At 51.1% G+C, this 15,749-nt stretch overlaps 1 protein-coding gene across 1 annotated transcript; it reads left to right on the top strand.

Annotated features, from left to right (window-relative positions):
• The first annotated feature begins 793 nt into the window (after window positions 1-793).
• LOC149875403 (uncharacterized) lies at window positions 794-8,056 on the top strand. The gene is made up of 6 exons (XM_090031777.1): window positions 794-983; window positions 4,247-4,325; window positions 4,712-4,935; window positions 5,905-6,006; window positions 6,686-6,844; window positions 7,855-8,056. The coding sequence occupies exons 1-6, from the start codon at window positions 904-906 to the stop codon at window positions 8,054-8,056; spliced, it is 846 nt and encodes a 281-aa protein (XP_089887903.1). The 5' UTR covers window positions 794-903.
• Window positions 8,057-15,749: the final 7,693 nt, after the last annotated feature.

Raw genomic sequence — 15,749 nt, 5'->3', positions numbered from 1 at the left:
AGGGGGGTACTCTACACTTGGAGGTATACCACCTGGAACGAGACCAACATGCCAAAAATTCATCAACCCTCTAGCAAAACCCACCCCAACAGAAAAGAAAAACAAAACCCATTTCAGTGCTTTCCTAACTATTGCATGGCTAACACCTCTGTCACACATTACATGTAAGGCATGATTAACCAGTTAATCATTTCTTAAATTGTAACCGAGCTACACGTTAAAGCAATGAATGGCATCATAATACAAGGAATAAGCCACAAAGGTGCTCCACAAAAAATGTGTACTGACTTTGTGGCTGGTTCTTATTGCACAATGCGTGGCCAGGTGTGTCCCTGTGTCCGGGAGCCACAGCAGCTAAGGGGGCTCTCGATCATGGGAGCTGGCTACTTGCCGGTGCAGGGGGAGCCTGCGATTGTGATCTTGGGTTCTCTCCTGCACTGGCAATATGGTGTGATGGGATCACAGCCATAGCAGAAAGCATGATTGTGTGGCTCGTGCATCAGATCCCATTGCACCTTTACCTACATGTCTGGAAGGGGCCTGAGTGATACCGTATTATAAACCAAAATATCCTTCAGCAAGCTGTGAGAAATCTACCCTGCGATGAGGCAACTCACCAAAAAAACGCTGTTGTGATGCAAACAATAATGACCACCTGGGCGTTTTTTTTATGCTACCAGCTTTGATCATTCTGAGTTTCCAGAGCCAGGAGTTAGGTTATTTTCATAGTAACATCTCCATATAAACCCAATACAGGTAAGGAGGGAACTTGAGTGGTTGCCAGGCCCTCAGGTTGGCCAACTGAACCTCATCCTGAGGAAGAACACCATTGCCAACAAGAAGCTGTTAGAGAGAAGATGCTGGGACCAGGAGTTTTCTGCACGCCTGAAGTTGGCTGTCAATATGAGAAAGCAGAAGGCCATCGCCTTGTGCCAGGTTCAAGAGCATAAAGAAAAGGTCCTACACTGGGAAGCCAGGCGGAAGTAAGTGTGCCGCTCACTCGATCGTTTTCCTTCCTGTGAAGGCCAGGACTGAACTCCCTCCCAGAGCAGTCACAGGTTTTCTCTTTTTTCACTACATCCGTCCAGGCTTTCACATAGGCACATGCATCACATGAGTCATGTCAGTCAGCCTGTGGATGTCAGTGGGGACTTCTCACATGCTTAAACCTAAGCCTGCATTGATGTGCTGTGCTGTATCTAGGCCTATGGGTGCCTGCACGTGACGTTGGCTTTTTCTAACTAAAGATATCCTCTGGGTTTATTTCACTCTCTCAATGTACCATGAGGAGTCCCATTCCTATTTTGCATGTAACGTGTTTAATGCTCATCATTGGTTAATATGCAGTTACTAGTAAAAAACACTAGAGGGCAGAACTGGGGAAAATAGCAATTTGAGGTGTGGGCGAGAAAACTTGTAATGAACATTTCACGATACAACTCAACCTGGTGAAACAGTTGGCCATGGTAAAACTAAAACATGTTGGAGGTGGTCTAACTTGCCACAATAACCTACCAGGATATAAATGGTCAACGTGTATTTTCATACGTGACTAACCTAGCGAAACGGTGATTTTTGGTGCCATTTGGTAACCCACACGGTGTACAAGGGCCTGAAGAGAGCAAGGCCCAAGACACGTATTCTTTTTCCCTCTTCTTCCCGTTGTCCTCTTAGCTCTTCCACAGAGGTGCAGCTCAAAACACAGGATGACGCCTATTTTAAAAAGATTTCTGAAGGAAAAACAATAGTATACGGCGCCTAATTGAAAGAACATCTTAAACACTTTGCATTGTAGACTCCAGTACCACAAGGCCTGTGTCTCATAATGCCCTATGAGGTGTCTTAATATTGCATCATAAAGTGCCGAGGGTCGTTCAGCCAGTCAGATCTGCCACATGGCTGGACATTGCTAATATAATTTAATATATGGCGGGTGATGCCTCGCCCTGCTTAGGAGATTCTGCTTGCTGGTCAGTTCTGCATTCAGGTCATGCTGATCGTGGGCGACTGGTGCCTCCTGAGTCTGGGGGGAACCAGCTCACCGATCAAGGGGGTCCCCCAGCGGCCGCTCACCCAGCCAGCGGCAAAACCAGAATGCACTTTCGGTTTCACAGCTGGCACTTCCAGGGGGCGCACGGCTGATTTCAGGGGGTGCACGTGCATCCGCGTGCACCCCCGACGCATCACCAATGATGCTGATGGTGGGGGACACTCCTTTAAAAGCAGAAAAAATAACACAATTGTGTGAGGGCTATTTTGTTGTTTGCCATAAAAGATCTGTAAATGGCCTGGAAAGTGCCTTATGAAAGTGGGTCTCCTACCAGCACTTCCTGGGGGATAGAAATTTCCCGTATGGCTCTCCAGGCTTGAATCAGAGCTGCTGGTCAGACAGCACAAAAGCCATCATCTGTAGGGCACGTTAGGCACTGGCAGTAAGGTTTAAACAGAAGATGTAGAAGTTTGTGGACACATGGGAGAGAGTCCAGCGGAGGGCAATGAAAATGGTTGGGGACTGGAGGACATGATTTGTGAGGAGAGGCCAAGGGAACTGGGCTCATTTAGCCTGGAGAAGAGAAGACCGAGGGGGGATTGAATAGCAGCCTTCAGCTCCCTGCAGGGGGGTGCAAAGAGGATGGAGCTGGGCTTTCTCAGTTGGGGCAGATGGCAGGACAAGGAGCAATGGGCTCAAGTTGCTGCAAAGAACAACTGGCCCCAGGACAAATGCAGCATCTGGTTCAGAGAGGCATGAGCTTTCGTAGGCAGGCACCTGCTTCATGGTCTGACAAACTAAGTTGTTCTCCTGCTTCACCTGTGGCAGGTTAGGTGTCATGTCTTGTGTTGTGTCAGGGGTGACTGTAGTTTTGCGAAGAGGGTAGGCGATGGATTTGTATGGGGTGGTTTGCATAGGGCTGATCCTGCCTCAGGCAGGAGGTTGGGCGAGATGTGACTTCTGGAGGTCCTTTCCAGCCCCACTTCTCTGTGAGTCCGTGAACATTCATTCCTCTCTGACCCAGCGAGTCTCTCCCTGCCCTGCCTTCTGCCTGACCTCAAGCTAACGTGACTACCTCGTCTGGAGCACAGTAAGGACGTGTCTTTCAAAAGCCAATCACAGAACATCCTCCAGACTACGCAAGTAAAAGGATTTATGTAAAAATCCAGTAACAAAATTACTCGATGAGTGCATCTACACATGTGCTTTACCGAGGAGCTGACTAACTAGCTCCGCGGTAAAGCATCACAGTCTACACGTGCACCCTTAGTAGGGTGCAGTAAATTAACTAACTCCACTATAGGATAGTACTGTCCAGGACAAGTGCTATCCTACAGTGGAGTAATTTATGCTGCAGCAATGCGTGTAGACGATGACCGGGGCTGGTTGGGGTACAAGGGGACTGCAATGCCAGGGCTGCTTGACAGCTAGCCCTGCACTGTAGCACCCTCATGCCCCAGCCACCCCTCTGCCACCTGGACCCTGGGCCTGACCCCCAGGGCCTCTTGTCAGCCCAGGGGCTGCTCCGTCCCAGCTCAAATTGCTGTGATCCTGGGTGCACATGTAAACACTGTGCCCAGGAGCAGCTGACTCTGGCGCAAATTGCACCAGAGTTTTTGCCTCAAGGCGAGTGCACGTGTAGATGCACCGAGTGGCAACTAACATGGCCAGTGCCCTTTGATGCCAGCCAGAGTGAAGCCGAGAGTCTCATTAGAGCTTGTTTTTCTTTTGTGCAAGTCAGCCTTATTAATCAAACCATTTGATCAATTTTAGGGGGAGCTGAGCCATCTTTGTAAGCGGTTGTGGACTGATGTAACTATAGACAGGGAGGTCTCACATGGTCGAGTGTTATTTGGGGACTCCTATGTGTAGGTTTTGTCTGGCTGTTGTTAGATGCTCTGAGCCTTTAGGACAGGACGGGATATACCGTAATCTAATAAATCCATCGATTGGTATTTCAGTGTTGGTGGCAGGGGCAGCTGTCTCCACTGCTGTCAACATCGTAGGAGCGCTGGCCTTGCTGTTGCTTCCACTGGTGGCCCTGCAGCACTACATGTCCCTGTCTACATAGTACATGTGGCACTACAAAATGCAGCACTGCTGGGAAATTCCTCTTTGAAAAGGCCGCACGTATGTGGCAGACGTGCCAGTTTTGTGGTGCTACAAACAGCACGAACATCTGGGCGGTCACTTTTGGAGCGGCCATAAATGTAACGTGTGCCCATAGCCAAAGCATGTTTCTGTGGTTCTTTCTAGGGTTGTTGCCCCCAGTACAAGAAGTCTAAGGGACAAAAAAGAAGGAAAGGGAAGGGCTAAGGCAGCCTTGGTTGACCAGGTAAAAGACCGACACTTTCATAAACGTGTGTGTGTGTGTGCGTGTGCGCATGTGCCACGCTGGAGCTGTTCCATTGCACAGATTATACCAGCGGGGACAGTCAAACGTGCTAGCAAACCACCTCTGGGAAAAGCCACCCCAACAGAAAAGACAAGCAACACCCGTTTAAGTGCTTTCCTCTCTAATCCACAGCTAAATGACACTTTGCCCTTCAGAAAGCCCTGGGAAATCGACCCTGTGTCAAGGTCACTCACTAGAAAAACTCAGTTGTGATACAACCAGTAATGACCACCTAGGTGTCTTTTTCCCCCACCCCCAGCTTTCCTCTTTCTGCGCTGGGAGTTGTGTTCGTTCCAAAGTAACTTCCTCACACAATCCCGATGCAGATAAAGAGTGAACCCGAGCAGCCGCCAATCTCCGAGACGGACACATCGAGCCTTGCCTATAGGAGAAGTGCCATCTACAGCCAGGATCTGCCAGAGAAAAAACTGCAGGACGAGGAGTATTTCGAGTTTCCTCCGCTTGCTGCAGAGGAGGAAAAGCCGGTGGAGATCATCGGGGGCCAGGCTGAGCAGCAGGGAGAAAAGTTCCCGTTGCTGGAAATCAAGAAGTAAGCATGGGGCTCACTTTAATATGCCTTTCCCTGAGAAAACCAGAACCAAGCTCCCTCCCAGGGCCGTCGCGAGTTTTCTCCTTTATTACTATGTCAGTCCAGCCCTCCGCATAGGCAGGTGCCTAACATGAGCCACGCTGGTCGGTCTGTTGTTGTCAGTGGGGACTTTTCACAGATTCGGTTTAATCCACTGAAGTGATTTGCTGGATCAGGGGCTGAGTGAGGAAGGCTTGTATCCAGAACGAGAAGGAAGCACTGAATGGCTACCTGAGGTGGCCAAAATGTCATTTCAAAACCATCTGGTAGGTGCCGTCCAAGCCAACAGGCATGGATAGCTTGAAGGGCTTTGCTGCATCGGGCTCTAAGTGAGGAAGGCTCAGGGCTGTATCCAGAAAGGGGACGAGGCACTGAATGGCCACTGAAACCGTCCCACAGGCGCCACCCGACCCAAGGGGCACAGACATTTCCAGGCCTGACGGTGCTAAGCAGATCAGCACCTAGATAGTGGGCACAAATTACTCAATAGACCAGTAGTCCCAACTTGCGGGCCTTGCCCGGAGGAATACTTAAGTAGTTTATGCAATGCTTCCTCAAGACAGACCTGTTTCTGTGCATGGTGCAGGGTGAGAGCGCTCTTGTGGAAGGGCGGACTCTGGAGTCCTATCTTGGATCGAAACGTGACAAAAAATTAAGGATCTGAACCTGCCCCCGGCCCCTCGTTTCAGACTTCAACCACTTTAAGGAACTTGGGTGTGGAGGGAGGTACTGCACGCCTCTGATGTCTTGCAAGGATGCAGTGACCTCCCCATCTCGGGGCAAACGTCAGCCCCAGCAGCCTTCTTGCTGCTCAGACAGGGGGGTCCTGTGCTACAGCCCATCCTATGCTGCCTGTGTTGAAAAAGGGGCTGGGGTTGGTGGGAGATTCAGCCAAAAAGCCAGAAAGTGAATTTTCCAATGGTTCTGCAGGCGGATTGAAAGAGCTCGGCAGGTTTTAGATCCAGTGGACAGCTGGGAAAACAGCACAAAGTTTAAGAAGCAGAGGACTTTTGAGAAGAAACTGCTTGAACGGTAAAGATCCCCCAACACCGAAGTCATCTCCCTTCTGCCTCTTTCCCTGCAAGCTCCCTTTCTCCCCCCCAGCAGACCTGTTTAAGGCTTTGCCCCCAGGGAAGAGGAGCACCCCTCCTTTGTACCTGATGTCAGTCCTATTTCAGGCTAGAAAGGGGGTTGGGGCCAAGCCTCAAATGACCACCCAAGTGCCCGAGTCCAAGCTGAGCTATGCACGAAGTTGCAATTTCCTTCTGTCTCCAGTGGAAATCATCACACAGTTGCCCTTGAAAAATCCCACGAGGTGCCTCTCAACTCTTTTTTGGCGCCTTCAGGGATTTGACCCGTAGGCCTGTCACTTGGAGGCAACAGCTCATGCTCCAAGGTCAAAAACCTCAGTTGCCAAAGAAGGACGCTGCACCTCAGGGGCACAGGGCTCGCCTTGCTCAGTCCCTCTCTGCACAGCCTCATATGTGACCCCACTGCGGTATCCTATGCACGGGCTCTGCACCATATCCTAATGTACTGAGAGTCATTCAGTCCCTCACATTTCCAGCCTCCCAACCCAGGACCACGTTCAGCTCTGTCAAAGGGCCAGCCATTCCCATTGACGATAGTGGGAAGGGTTGCAATGAATTAGATGGGCGTTATTTCCCACCATCGCTTTTTGCGACGCTAAAAATGTAACATATGCCCACAGCTACATCTCCGATGAAAAGCTTGCAGAGAAAAGACAGCAGGACCAAGCAATGGAGCGCCTGAAGCTTGCACAATATAGGCAAAACCAGAAGATGGTCCTTCTGGCCCAGCTCGTGCAGCAGAGAAGCAGTTTCTTTGCACAGATACCCAAGAATATGCCGTAAGCATGCAGCTCAGTCTAATGCAGGGGCGGGGAACTATTCTGGGTGGAGGGCCGCTCACTGAGTTTTGGCAAGGCATCAAGGGCCGCATAACAGGCAGCCCCGGGCAGATAAATATTAATTTTCTAAATTTTTTAGGGCTGGATAGAAGGGCCTGGGGAGCCGCATCCGGCCCGTGGGCCTCATTTTGCCCACCCCTGCTCTAATGCGCCTTTTCTGGCAAAGGCCAGGCCCGAGCAGTTACGAGTTTTCTCCTTTTTCACCATGTCAGTCCAGCCCTCCACATAGACGCTTGCCCAGTGCGAGCCATGTTGGTCCATCTGTTGTTGTCAGCGGGGACTTATCACATGCTTAAACTGAATCCCGTGTTGCAGTGACTTGCTGGATCAGGGTCTAAGTGAGGAAGGCTTGTATCCAGAGAGGGAATGAGGCACTGAGTGGCCCCTCGAGGTGACCAAATATCACTTCAAAACCCTTTCACAGGTGCTGCCCACCCCAAGAGGCATGGCCATTTCCAGCCCTGACAGTGCTAAGCAGATCAGCACCTAGAGAGGGTGAGGTCTATCATTATTTGATAGACCGGTGGTCTCTCAACCTTGCCCAGAAGAACATTTTAAATAGTTATTTTCAGTTTACACCAGACAGGCCTGTCTCAGTGTATATCGTTCCGCCCCAAGCTCTTGTAGGAGGAGATGGCCTAGATCCGTATCCCAAATCCAATGACAGAAGTTGAAGGATTTGAATGTGCCCCCCAATCTCAAGCAGAGACAAGTCTCTCACCGCAAGACCCGCGTCTCGTCATAATGCCCGATGGGGTGTCTTAACACAGCGTCATGAAGCGCTGGGGATCATTCGGTCCATTCAATCTCCCACTCCTCCGCAACCGCGAGCCACATTCAGCTCCGCCAGAGGGGCGACCGTTCCCCGGGAGCGCGGCCGAGGGGCTTGGGCTGAAACTAAATGGACGTGTCTTCCCTGATGAGCTAAAGTTAACGCGCTTCTTTCTTAGGCTTTGGGATGCAGACATGTATTTTGTGTTGGACCCTTGGGAGGATCGCAAAACCCATCCGCCAGACGTTACAAAGGCCATTGGCAGAGACGCGCAAGCAACTGCGGGGAGTCTGGTATTTGGCCAGACTCGAGCTGCATTAGAGGAGACAAAACATCTTTTGGGGAAGCCCCCTCAGGTTATGGGGGACAGGGCCCAGTGAAATGTCCTCCTGCCCCTTTGATGCTGCCAGGCCCTCCCTTACGGCCTTGCGGTCCTGCCCCTCCTGCCCCCAGACGTCCCACCTCCCAGTGGCTGCTATTTCAAGTCTTGCCCCACCTCCTCCAAGGCCTTCCCGCTTTTTAAGGGTTCATAATTAAACAGCCTGCACTTGTCTCGTCTGAGGTTTTAGATGGACGTCCCATGCAACACCACCGATGGGACTAAGCAGGGAGGGAGTTGCTGCGAGAAGCGTCTCGGCAGGAGGACTGCTTTGAGGAGGCTTTTCTGGAGGCTGGGAACTGGGGGTCTGATTGGAGCCTGAGGATTAAGCTAGTTAATACCTGGCATTGCGGGGTTTTGTAGGGGTTATTTTTCCCTCCCCTCTGGAGCGACTGATTGACGGGGCTTGCTCTGTAGGAGGTTGGCTTAGCTCATTGAGGGGTGGAGCTAGGCCAGGCAGGGTCGTAAGTAGGGATCTACCCAAGTCGTGGTGAGCAGAGCCAATTTTGCAGCCTTTTCACGGCAAGCCCGCCCCTCTGCACTGACTGGCTCTGGTGGCCCCACCCCTCACCACTGATTGGCTGAGAGAGCTGCCCCCCCATGTGCTGCCGTCCCACACCACTGGCTGGTGGAGAGGGGCAGAGCCAATCAGCAGTGAGGGCTGGGTGGAGGAGGGGGAGGCTGCCATCATGGTTGCTCCCCATCGCACTGATGGCACCCCCCCACAAGCAGACCACCCACTGGGGAGCCAGCATTTTATTTTTAGTAAGTTGGGGGCTTTTTGATTTTGCAGATTTCGTGAGCAACGCCTCATTTTGTGGTTTCCGCGAGATCTGTGAAATTGTAAATTAAGTTTAGGGTTACCATACGTCTGGGTTTTCCTGGACATGTCCTCTGTTTTGGCCCCCTGTCCTCCTGTCTGGGCGGGATTTTAAAATGCAAGCAAATGTCTAGGTTTTTGCTCTTCCACTGCTTGCATGGGGACTAGCAGCTTGGGACTGCTTCAGGCTGAGAGCAGCAGGCAAGGTGATTGGCTGTCGGGAGTCACATGCTCTGTGCGCGGGCCCCGGCAAGCTCCCAGGTAAGAGAGACAGAGTGCGCGCGCGCGTGCGCGCGTGTGTGTGCACGTGAGCTGTGTGGGCAGCAGGGCTGGAGGGGCAGGGGCTACAGGTTGGGAGTGAGGGGCACCAGCTGAGCTGGGGGGCGGGGGTTTAGGAGTGAGAGGCAGGGCATGGGCATATCACTGCCCCCACCACGCATCATATACCTCTCCCCCTTCTCCATCCTCCCTCCCCCTCACAGGTGTACTTTTTTTTTTTGGTGATACTGGAAATATGGGAACCCTAATTAAGTAGGTCCCTATTCAAAAGAAGCAGCCTCTTGTGAACAGGGTGAGCACCAAACAGAGGGAGTTTGCCTAAGGAGTTCACTCTAGGGGGGAGCCAGCGAGCAGGGAAGTGTGGGCATGGGGCACAGGTGTGGGGCTTTGGTGTGTGGGTTTTTCCTTGCAGCTGAGATGTCCTCCGGGGAGCAAAGGAGGCATATGTGGAGGCTGGGTCAGCAGCTGTGACCTGTGTGAAATGTGCCACGTCCACGTGCCTCCCAGAGGGTCAAGGCCACTTCGCCTGCACCGAGTGTAAGCTGGTGTCTGCCCCGGAGGAAAAGCTTCGAAGGTTGGAAGCACGGGTACCCGTGCTGCATTTATATCAAGGAGAGGGAAGATTATTTGGACAGCCGTTATGAGAAGCTGGTAGTGGAGAGGCCAAAGGGAAATGAGGAGAAGCGGCAGCGTGACCACTCAAAGAAAGAGGGTCTCCGGGATTCAAGAGGAGCAGAACAAAGTCAGCAGCTGCTTTCAAGCCCTCTGCACCGGCACAGCTGAGAAGGAGGCGGAGGAGAGGACATGTGCAGACATGATGCAGAGGACTCGGCAGCCTAGATAGCAGGGAGTACAGGGCCTTAGGGATGGGGATTTTAGGACCACTGCACCAAGAAGGATGTGGCTGCGCAAGGAGCTTCTAGCATGCCAGAAATGCAAAAAGAAAGCATACAGGCAATGGAAGAATGGGCAGGTCACCAAGGGCAAGTGCCAGGGAATAGCAAGAACCTGCAGGGACAAAATCAGGATGGCAAAGATAAAGAACAAGCTGCACCCGTTAAGGGAGGGTAAGGACAAGAAGAGGGTCTACAAGTAGGTTGGCCAAATAAGAAAGAACAAGGAAGCTGTGAGTCCACTGTTAAATAACCTGGGGCAACTCTTAACAGAAGATGCAAAGAAGGCCGAGCTGCTCAACAGGTACTTTGCCTCAGTCTTTGCAAAAAAATGAAGTTGCAACCAGACACCTAATAAGCGTTATCTGAATAAGGAATGGGGCAAGCTGAGGGAGGAAATAACAAAAGAGCTGGTCAGCGAGCTTTTGCTGCGTCTGAATGTGTTCAAGCAGCCAGGGCCTGATGAACATCACCCCAGGGTACTCAAGGAACTGGCAGAGCAGATCTCAGAGCCCGTGGCAATGACCTTCATGAAGTTGTGGGAGATGGGCCAGGTACCAAAGGACTGGGAAAGCGCCAGCGTAGTGCCCCTCTTTAAAAAAAGACAGAAAGGAGGACCCAGGACAGTATAAATCAGTTAGCCTCGCCTCAGTACCCAGGAAGGTACTGAAGTATAGCCCAGAGAAGTCTATTTGCAAGCATCTGGAGGAGGAAAGGCTGATCACAAGCAGCCAGCTTGGATTGACTAAAAATAAATTGTATTAGATGAACTTGATCTCCTTCTTTGACAAAGTAACTCTGTGGGTGGATGAAGAAAATGCGTGAATAAGTAATATAATAAAGAATAAAGTCTGCAGTCACGTGGACAAATATGATCTGTTGGGGAAAGTCAGCATGCTTTTTTGTAAAGGGAAATCCTGCCTCAATCTGCTGGAGTCTTTTGCATGTGTTAACAAGCCTGGGGAGAAGGAGGATCTAATTGCCACTTTCAAAAATCTTTTGACCAAATCCCTCACCCAAAGGCGTTTAAAAAAATGGAGCTGCAATGGGATTGTAGGGGAAGGGTCTTTTGTGGACTGAGATCTGGTTAAAAGATAGGAAGCAAAGGGTGAGGTCCCCTTTCAGGATGGAGAGAGATTAAAAGTGGGGTCCCGGAGGGATCTTTTTTTTCAACATTTTCATCAGTAATTTGGAAATGGGGCGGCGCAGTGAAATCTCTAAGTTTGCTTATGTCACGCACTGAGGTGTAAGCAGTCTGCCTAGTGGTTAACGTGCACCAATAACCAAAGGTCCCAAGGCATAGCCAGGTTGAAACTAGAGGGTCAAAGTCTGAATCAAGGCTAAAATGACCAGCAGAGCAAGGTCATGGAGCAAGCCGGCTTAGGTGCCTCTAGCATATCCCCCATCAGCCCCTCTCCTTTCCAAACAGGAGTCCTAGCCTGTTCAGTAACTTCCAGCAGACAGCTGCTCCCTACCTCTGATCACCTGTGCCCATTCTGTACCTTTCTAGTTTCACTACGTCCTTTCTGAGCGGTGGAGATGACAAATGAAGACCTACTTCACCTGTGACAAGTTTGGGTGTTATGTCTTGTGTTGTGTTGGGGTTGCCTGTATGGTAGTTTTGCTAAGAGGTTAGACAGTGGATTTGTATGGGATGCTTTGCATAGGGAAGATACTGCATCAGGCGGAGGGTTGGAGATGACTTCTGGAAGTCCTTTCCAGCCCTTCTCCTCTACAATTTCTATGAACTGCATGCCCTATTCAGATATGGGTGCGCCATGGATTTATCCAGTAGCACAGTTACGTTTTCTGTTTTGTTTTCAATTCCTTTTTAATGATGCCTATTTTCTTGGCTGTTTTGGTTGCCACGGCTCATGGACCTGATGTTTTTAGAGAACTGTCTACAGTGACTCCATGGTATCTTTTCTGATTCACAGCAGCTAGATCACAGCCCCGAGCTGTGTATCTAGAGCTGAGGTTATTTTCCCCCTGTGAATTATTTTGCATTTGTCAACAGTGAAGTTCATCTGCCACAATCAGTGGTGGCAAGACAAAAGACCAAGGGATCCAGCTCTATGCTGACAAACATGACATGTAACTTTTTCCAGGCAATGAAAACCATTTACCGCCTAACGTCCCATGGCCCTACTTTCCTGCATTTCCTCCTCAGAGACAGTGGATCTATCCAAGCTAGGTGGAAAGACCACTTTGCGGCACTCCTGAACTATGAGTCAACTGTGGCAGATACCACCACTGAGTCCATCCCCCCCACAGCCTGAAAAGGGATCCCTCACCAACCCTCCTATCCTAGACAAAGTCTGGTGTGCCATCAAGGAAACCAAAAGCAGCAAGGCTACAGGACCAGATGGCATACGTGCTGAGATCTGCAAGGCTAGTGGTGAGCAACTGGTGCTGAGACTCCATGAATTTATTCTATGAATTCAGAATAATGAAGAGGTCCCCGGGACCTAAGCAATACCAACAGCACGACTATCTTCAAGAAAGGAGGTAAGTAAGTATGTGTGTGGGAGCTTTCAAGATATTGCCCTCCTTTCCACAGCAGGGAGGAGCCCTGTCTGCATGCTCCTGATCCATCTTCTACCTCTTGCTAAGGAAGTCCTGCCTGAATCTCAGTTAGCTTCAACCCACCCTTTGGGACAACTGACATGAACTTTGTTGCCTGCCAATGTCCAAGAAAAATGTCAGAAACAACATCAGGACCTGCATATGGCCTTCCCTGCCCACACTAAGGCCTTTGTTTCCATCAATTGAGAGCCCTTGTGGAAAGTACTGGCTAGATTTGGACGTCCAGAAAAGCACACCAAGGTCCTGAGGCTTCTTCATGACCAGAGGACCAAAGCTGTCCTATGTAGCGGATTGGAGACAGATCTGTTTGTCATCCGAACTGGAGCCAAGCAAGGATGTATCATTGCCCCAGCTGTCTTCTCCATTTTTTTTGACGGTCATCTTGGTTCTCATTAAGGGCCTCCTTCCTTCTGGAAGTGACACAGAAAACTGAACAGATGGAGGGCTCTTCACCCAGCAATCCTCTTCAACCCCCCATACCCCCACCCCCCATATACTTACCTGCTGTCCAGGATGCCTGGTTGTGTTCCCAGCCACACGCACGTGTGCGAGTGCACATGCTCACGACACCCGGTGTCCTGCTCCCCACAGCTCCTTGCAGGCAGAAGCGCGACCAGCCTGCAAGGGGAAACCTGCCGTTTCGCACAGATCCCTGCACATTGCTGCGAATCCAGGACAAATGCTGTCCCCAAGTCATGCGGCCTCAGACCGGGACTTAAGTCTCCCATTCTGGGACTGTCCCGCCCAATTAGGGATGGGTGGTCCCCCTACAAAGCACTGGGGAGGGCACTCTGCGGCCCAGGGGCTGCCTCATTAATATCAAAGGGACATCAAGGAAGGGCTGGCTAGTTAAACAGGGGGGTTATACAGAGGACTAGGCGTGCAGGCAGAATTAGGGTGGCCCTAGGGGATGCCACAGCTGTCCTAGAGCCCGTCTTGCTACAGTGGCATTCACCCCACCCAGCAGCTGGTAGTGAAAACCTTGTGGAAACCTCCTGCCTCAGGTACTGCATGGCCCCAACACTATACAAGCTCAGTGACCCCCCGTCTTTTATCTGTTTAGCCTCACAGCACTTCTGCAAGGAGGAAAGTGCTCATCCCCAGTTGAGAGATGGGGAGTGAACAACCAGAGACACCAAGGCTCAGATCCTGTTCCACCTACCTAAGCAGCATGTAGGTGGACGTAGGTCCCCAGCTCTGATCCTGCTCCTGAAGAAGTCTTGAATGTTCCTCCTCTGGGCACACGCTGCGGCTTAGCCCTGAGGCTGTCACAAAAAAGCAGCTGTCAGCAGGCAGCTCCACCATCATTTGTGTTACCTGGTCTCCAGGCATTCAAGCAGGGTGAAGTGGATCATACTTGGGTGCCTAAAGCCACTTCGATGCCTAAGAGGTGGACAGAGGAGCAGCCCTAAGGCTCAGACCGTCAAAGAGATTGGGCACCAAACTCCCACTGATTTCAGACTTCAGGGCCTTGCCCAAGATCGGTCTGAAAGCCTATAGCAGGGCAGGGAATTGAACCTGAAACTCCTAAATCCCAGGCTGACAGGTATTCAGGTTGTAGCTGTATTGGTCCGGAGGCAAAAGGAATCAAAACGCGTGGCAGAGGTGATATCTTTTATTAGATCGGCTAGATATTTGCCAAAAAAGATACTTTCCAAATTTTCTCTGAGCCAAATCTGCACAAAATGAACCGTTCCAACCACGCCTTCAGCTCTCCTATGAAATACAAATTTTCTTTTCTACCCAAGACAGCTTTTGCAATCTTTGCAGTCTCCTATGCCTGCCTCAGTGAGACGCTCTGCACCATCCCCAGCTGCCTGGAGAGATGGTTCACCCTTCCCTCCCTCTGCCCCTGCCCACGCTGTGCGTACTGGCTCTCACCCCACCAAAAGCATGGAGGCAAGGAACGAAGGGGCTTCCTGACCGGTGAGGAGCTTGTGACTTAGCTGGGCGCAGGCTGTAGAGGATATGGGCACACGGGCAGAGTCGGGTGCAACGGTGCGTGCCAGAGCAACAGCTAAATGGAGCTTCCCTGTACCACTTCCCCCCCGAGCTCCTTGGGCTGGGCAGGTTTTGTCTGCAAGACCCTGAGACCAGCCTCCCCACACTCATCGCCTGTAGTTAGTGAATGGATCGGGAGCTGGGGAAGGATACTAAGCACTGAGGCTGGGATAAAGATTCCCAACCCTGCCTGTGTCTCATTTACTGTCCACCTCAATTTACATTTTAACTGACTGGCTTTCTTGCATACGTCCTGGCCTCTGGCTGCTTTACCACTCCATCCAGGACGAGCACAGACCACCTGCAGGTGCTTCCTCAGCCCGACAAGGGGCGTTTGTGTCCGAAAGCTTACTAAGAAAATGTTTTCCAGTTATTTGATTTGGTCTTATAAAAGATATTGGATGTACCTCGTTGGCCCATGTCCCTCCCCTGCACACACTCTAGGCCAATTCTTCTGTTTTGCCATGTGCCCACCATTTCCCATTTTTCTGCTCTCCCTTTGTGGGGCTGGAGCAGGCCAAGTTTGAATCAAGCAGAGAGCAAATGAGCTGCTCCAGCAGCTCTCCATGCTACCCCGGCAGGTCAGCGGTGCTTTTAGCAACACTCCAAGGAGCTTGATGAAAAAGCTGCATTATCAGAGCGTGAACATGAGCTGGAAAACCCGCTAGATGGCACCGTCAGTATTTCAGCACAAGGCCAGCTCAGTAAAGAATATCTCAGGATAGAGATGGCTCCTGATTTGAGCGTTACAAGATGCTGCAAACTCTTGGTTAGGGCTACAGGTTGAGCACGCTCTTCTTTCTTCCAGCGTAAAGGAAATCCATCCTTGCTCACACGCGTGAGGTGTTAAACTGGTGCACTATCACCCCCCTTTTCATCTGCTCCATGTCAGCACTGCCTGGAAGCGGAAGGGAGAAGCAGGATTAAAGACGTAGCCGCTTTGCTCTGAACCATGCTGGCGGAGCTGCGGCTGTGTAACAGTGGATTAGATCAGGACCCTTTGCCAGCGCTGCACCGCTTATGTTCATCTGTGCCCTGAGACTCTCAGTCGCTAGCAAAGAGAGCATGCACTTCCACCCCCTCAGCGCCCTGCGATTTCCCCGACAGCTCCCATC

This window comes from Crocodylus siamensis, chromosome 1 (genome assembly GCF_052110815.1).
Source record: "Crocodylus siamensis isolate JL-2025a chromosome 1, ASM5211081v1, whole genome shotgun sequence".
Classification (NCBI taxonomy): domain Eukaryota; kingdom Metazoa; phylum Chordata; order Crocodylia; family Crocodylidae; genus Crocodylus; species Crocodylus siamensis.
This window is presented reverse-complemented; position numbering and strand designations above follow the sequence as displayed.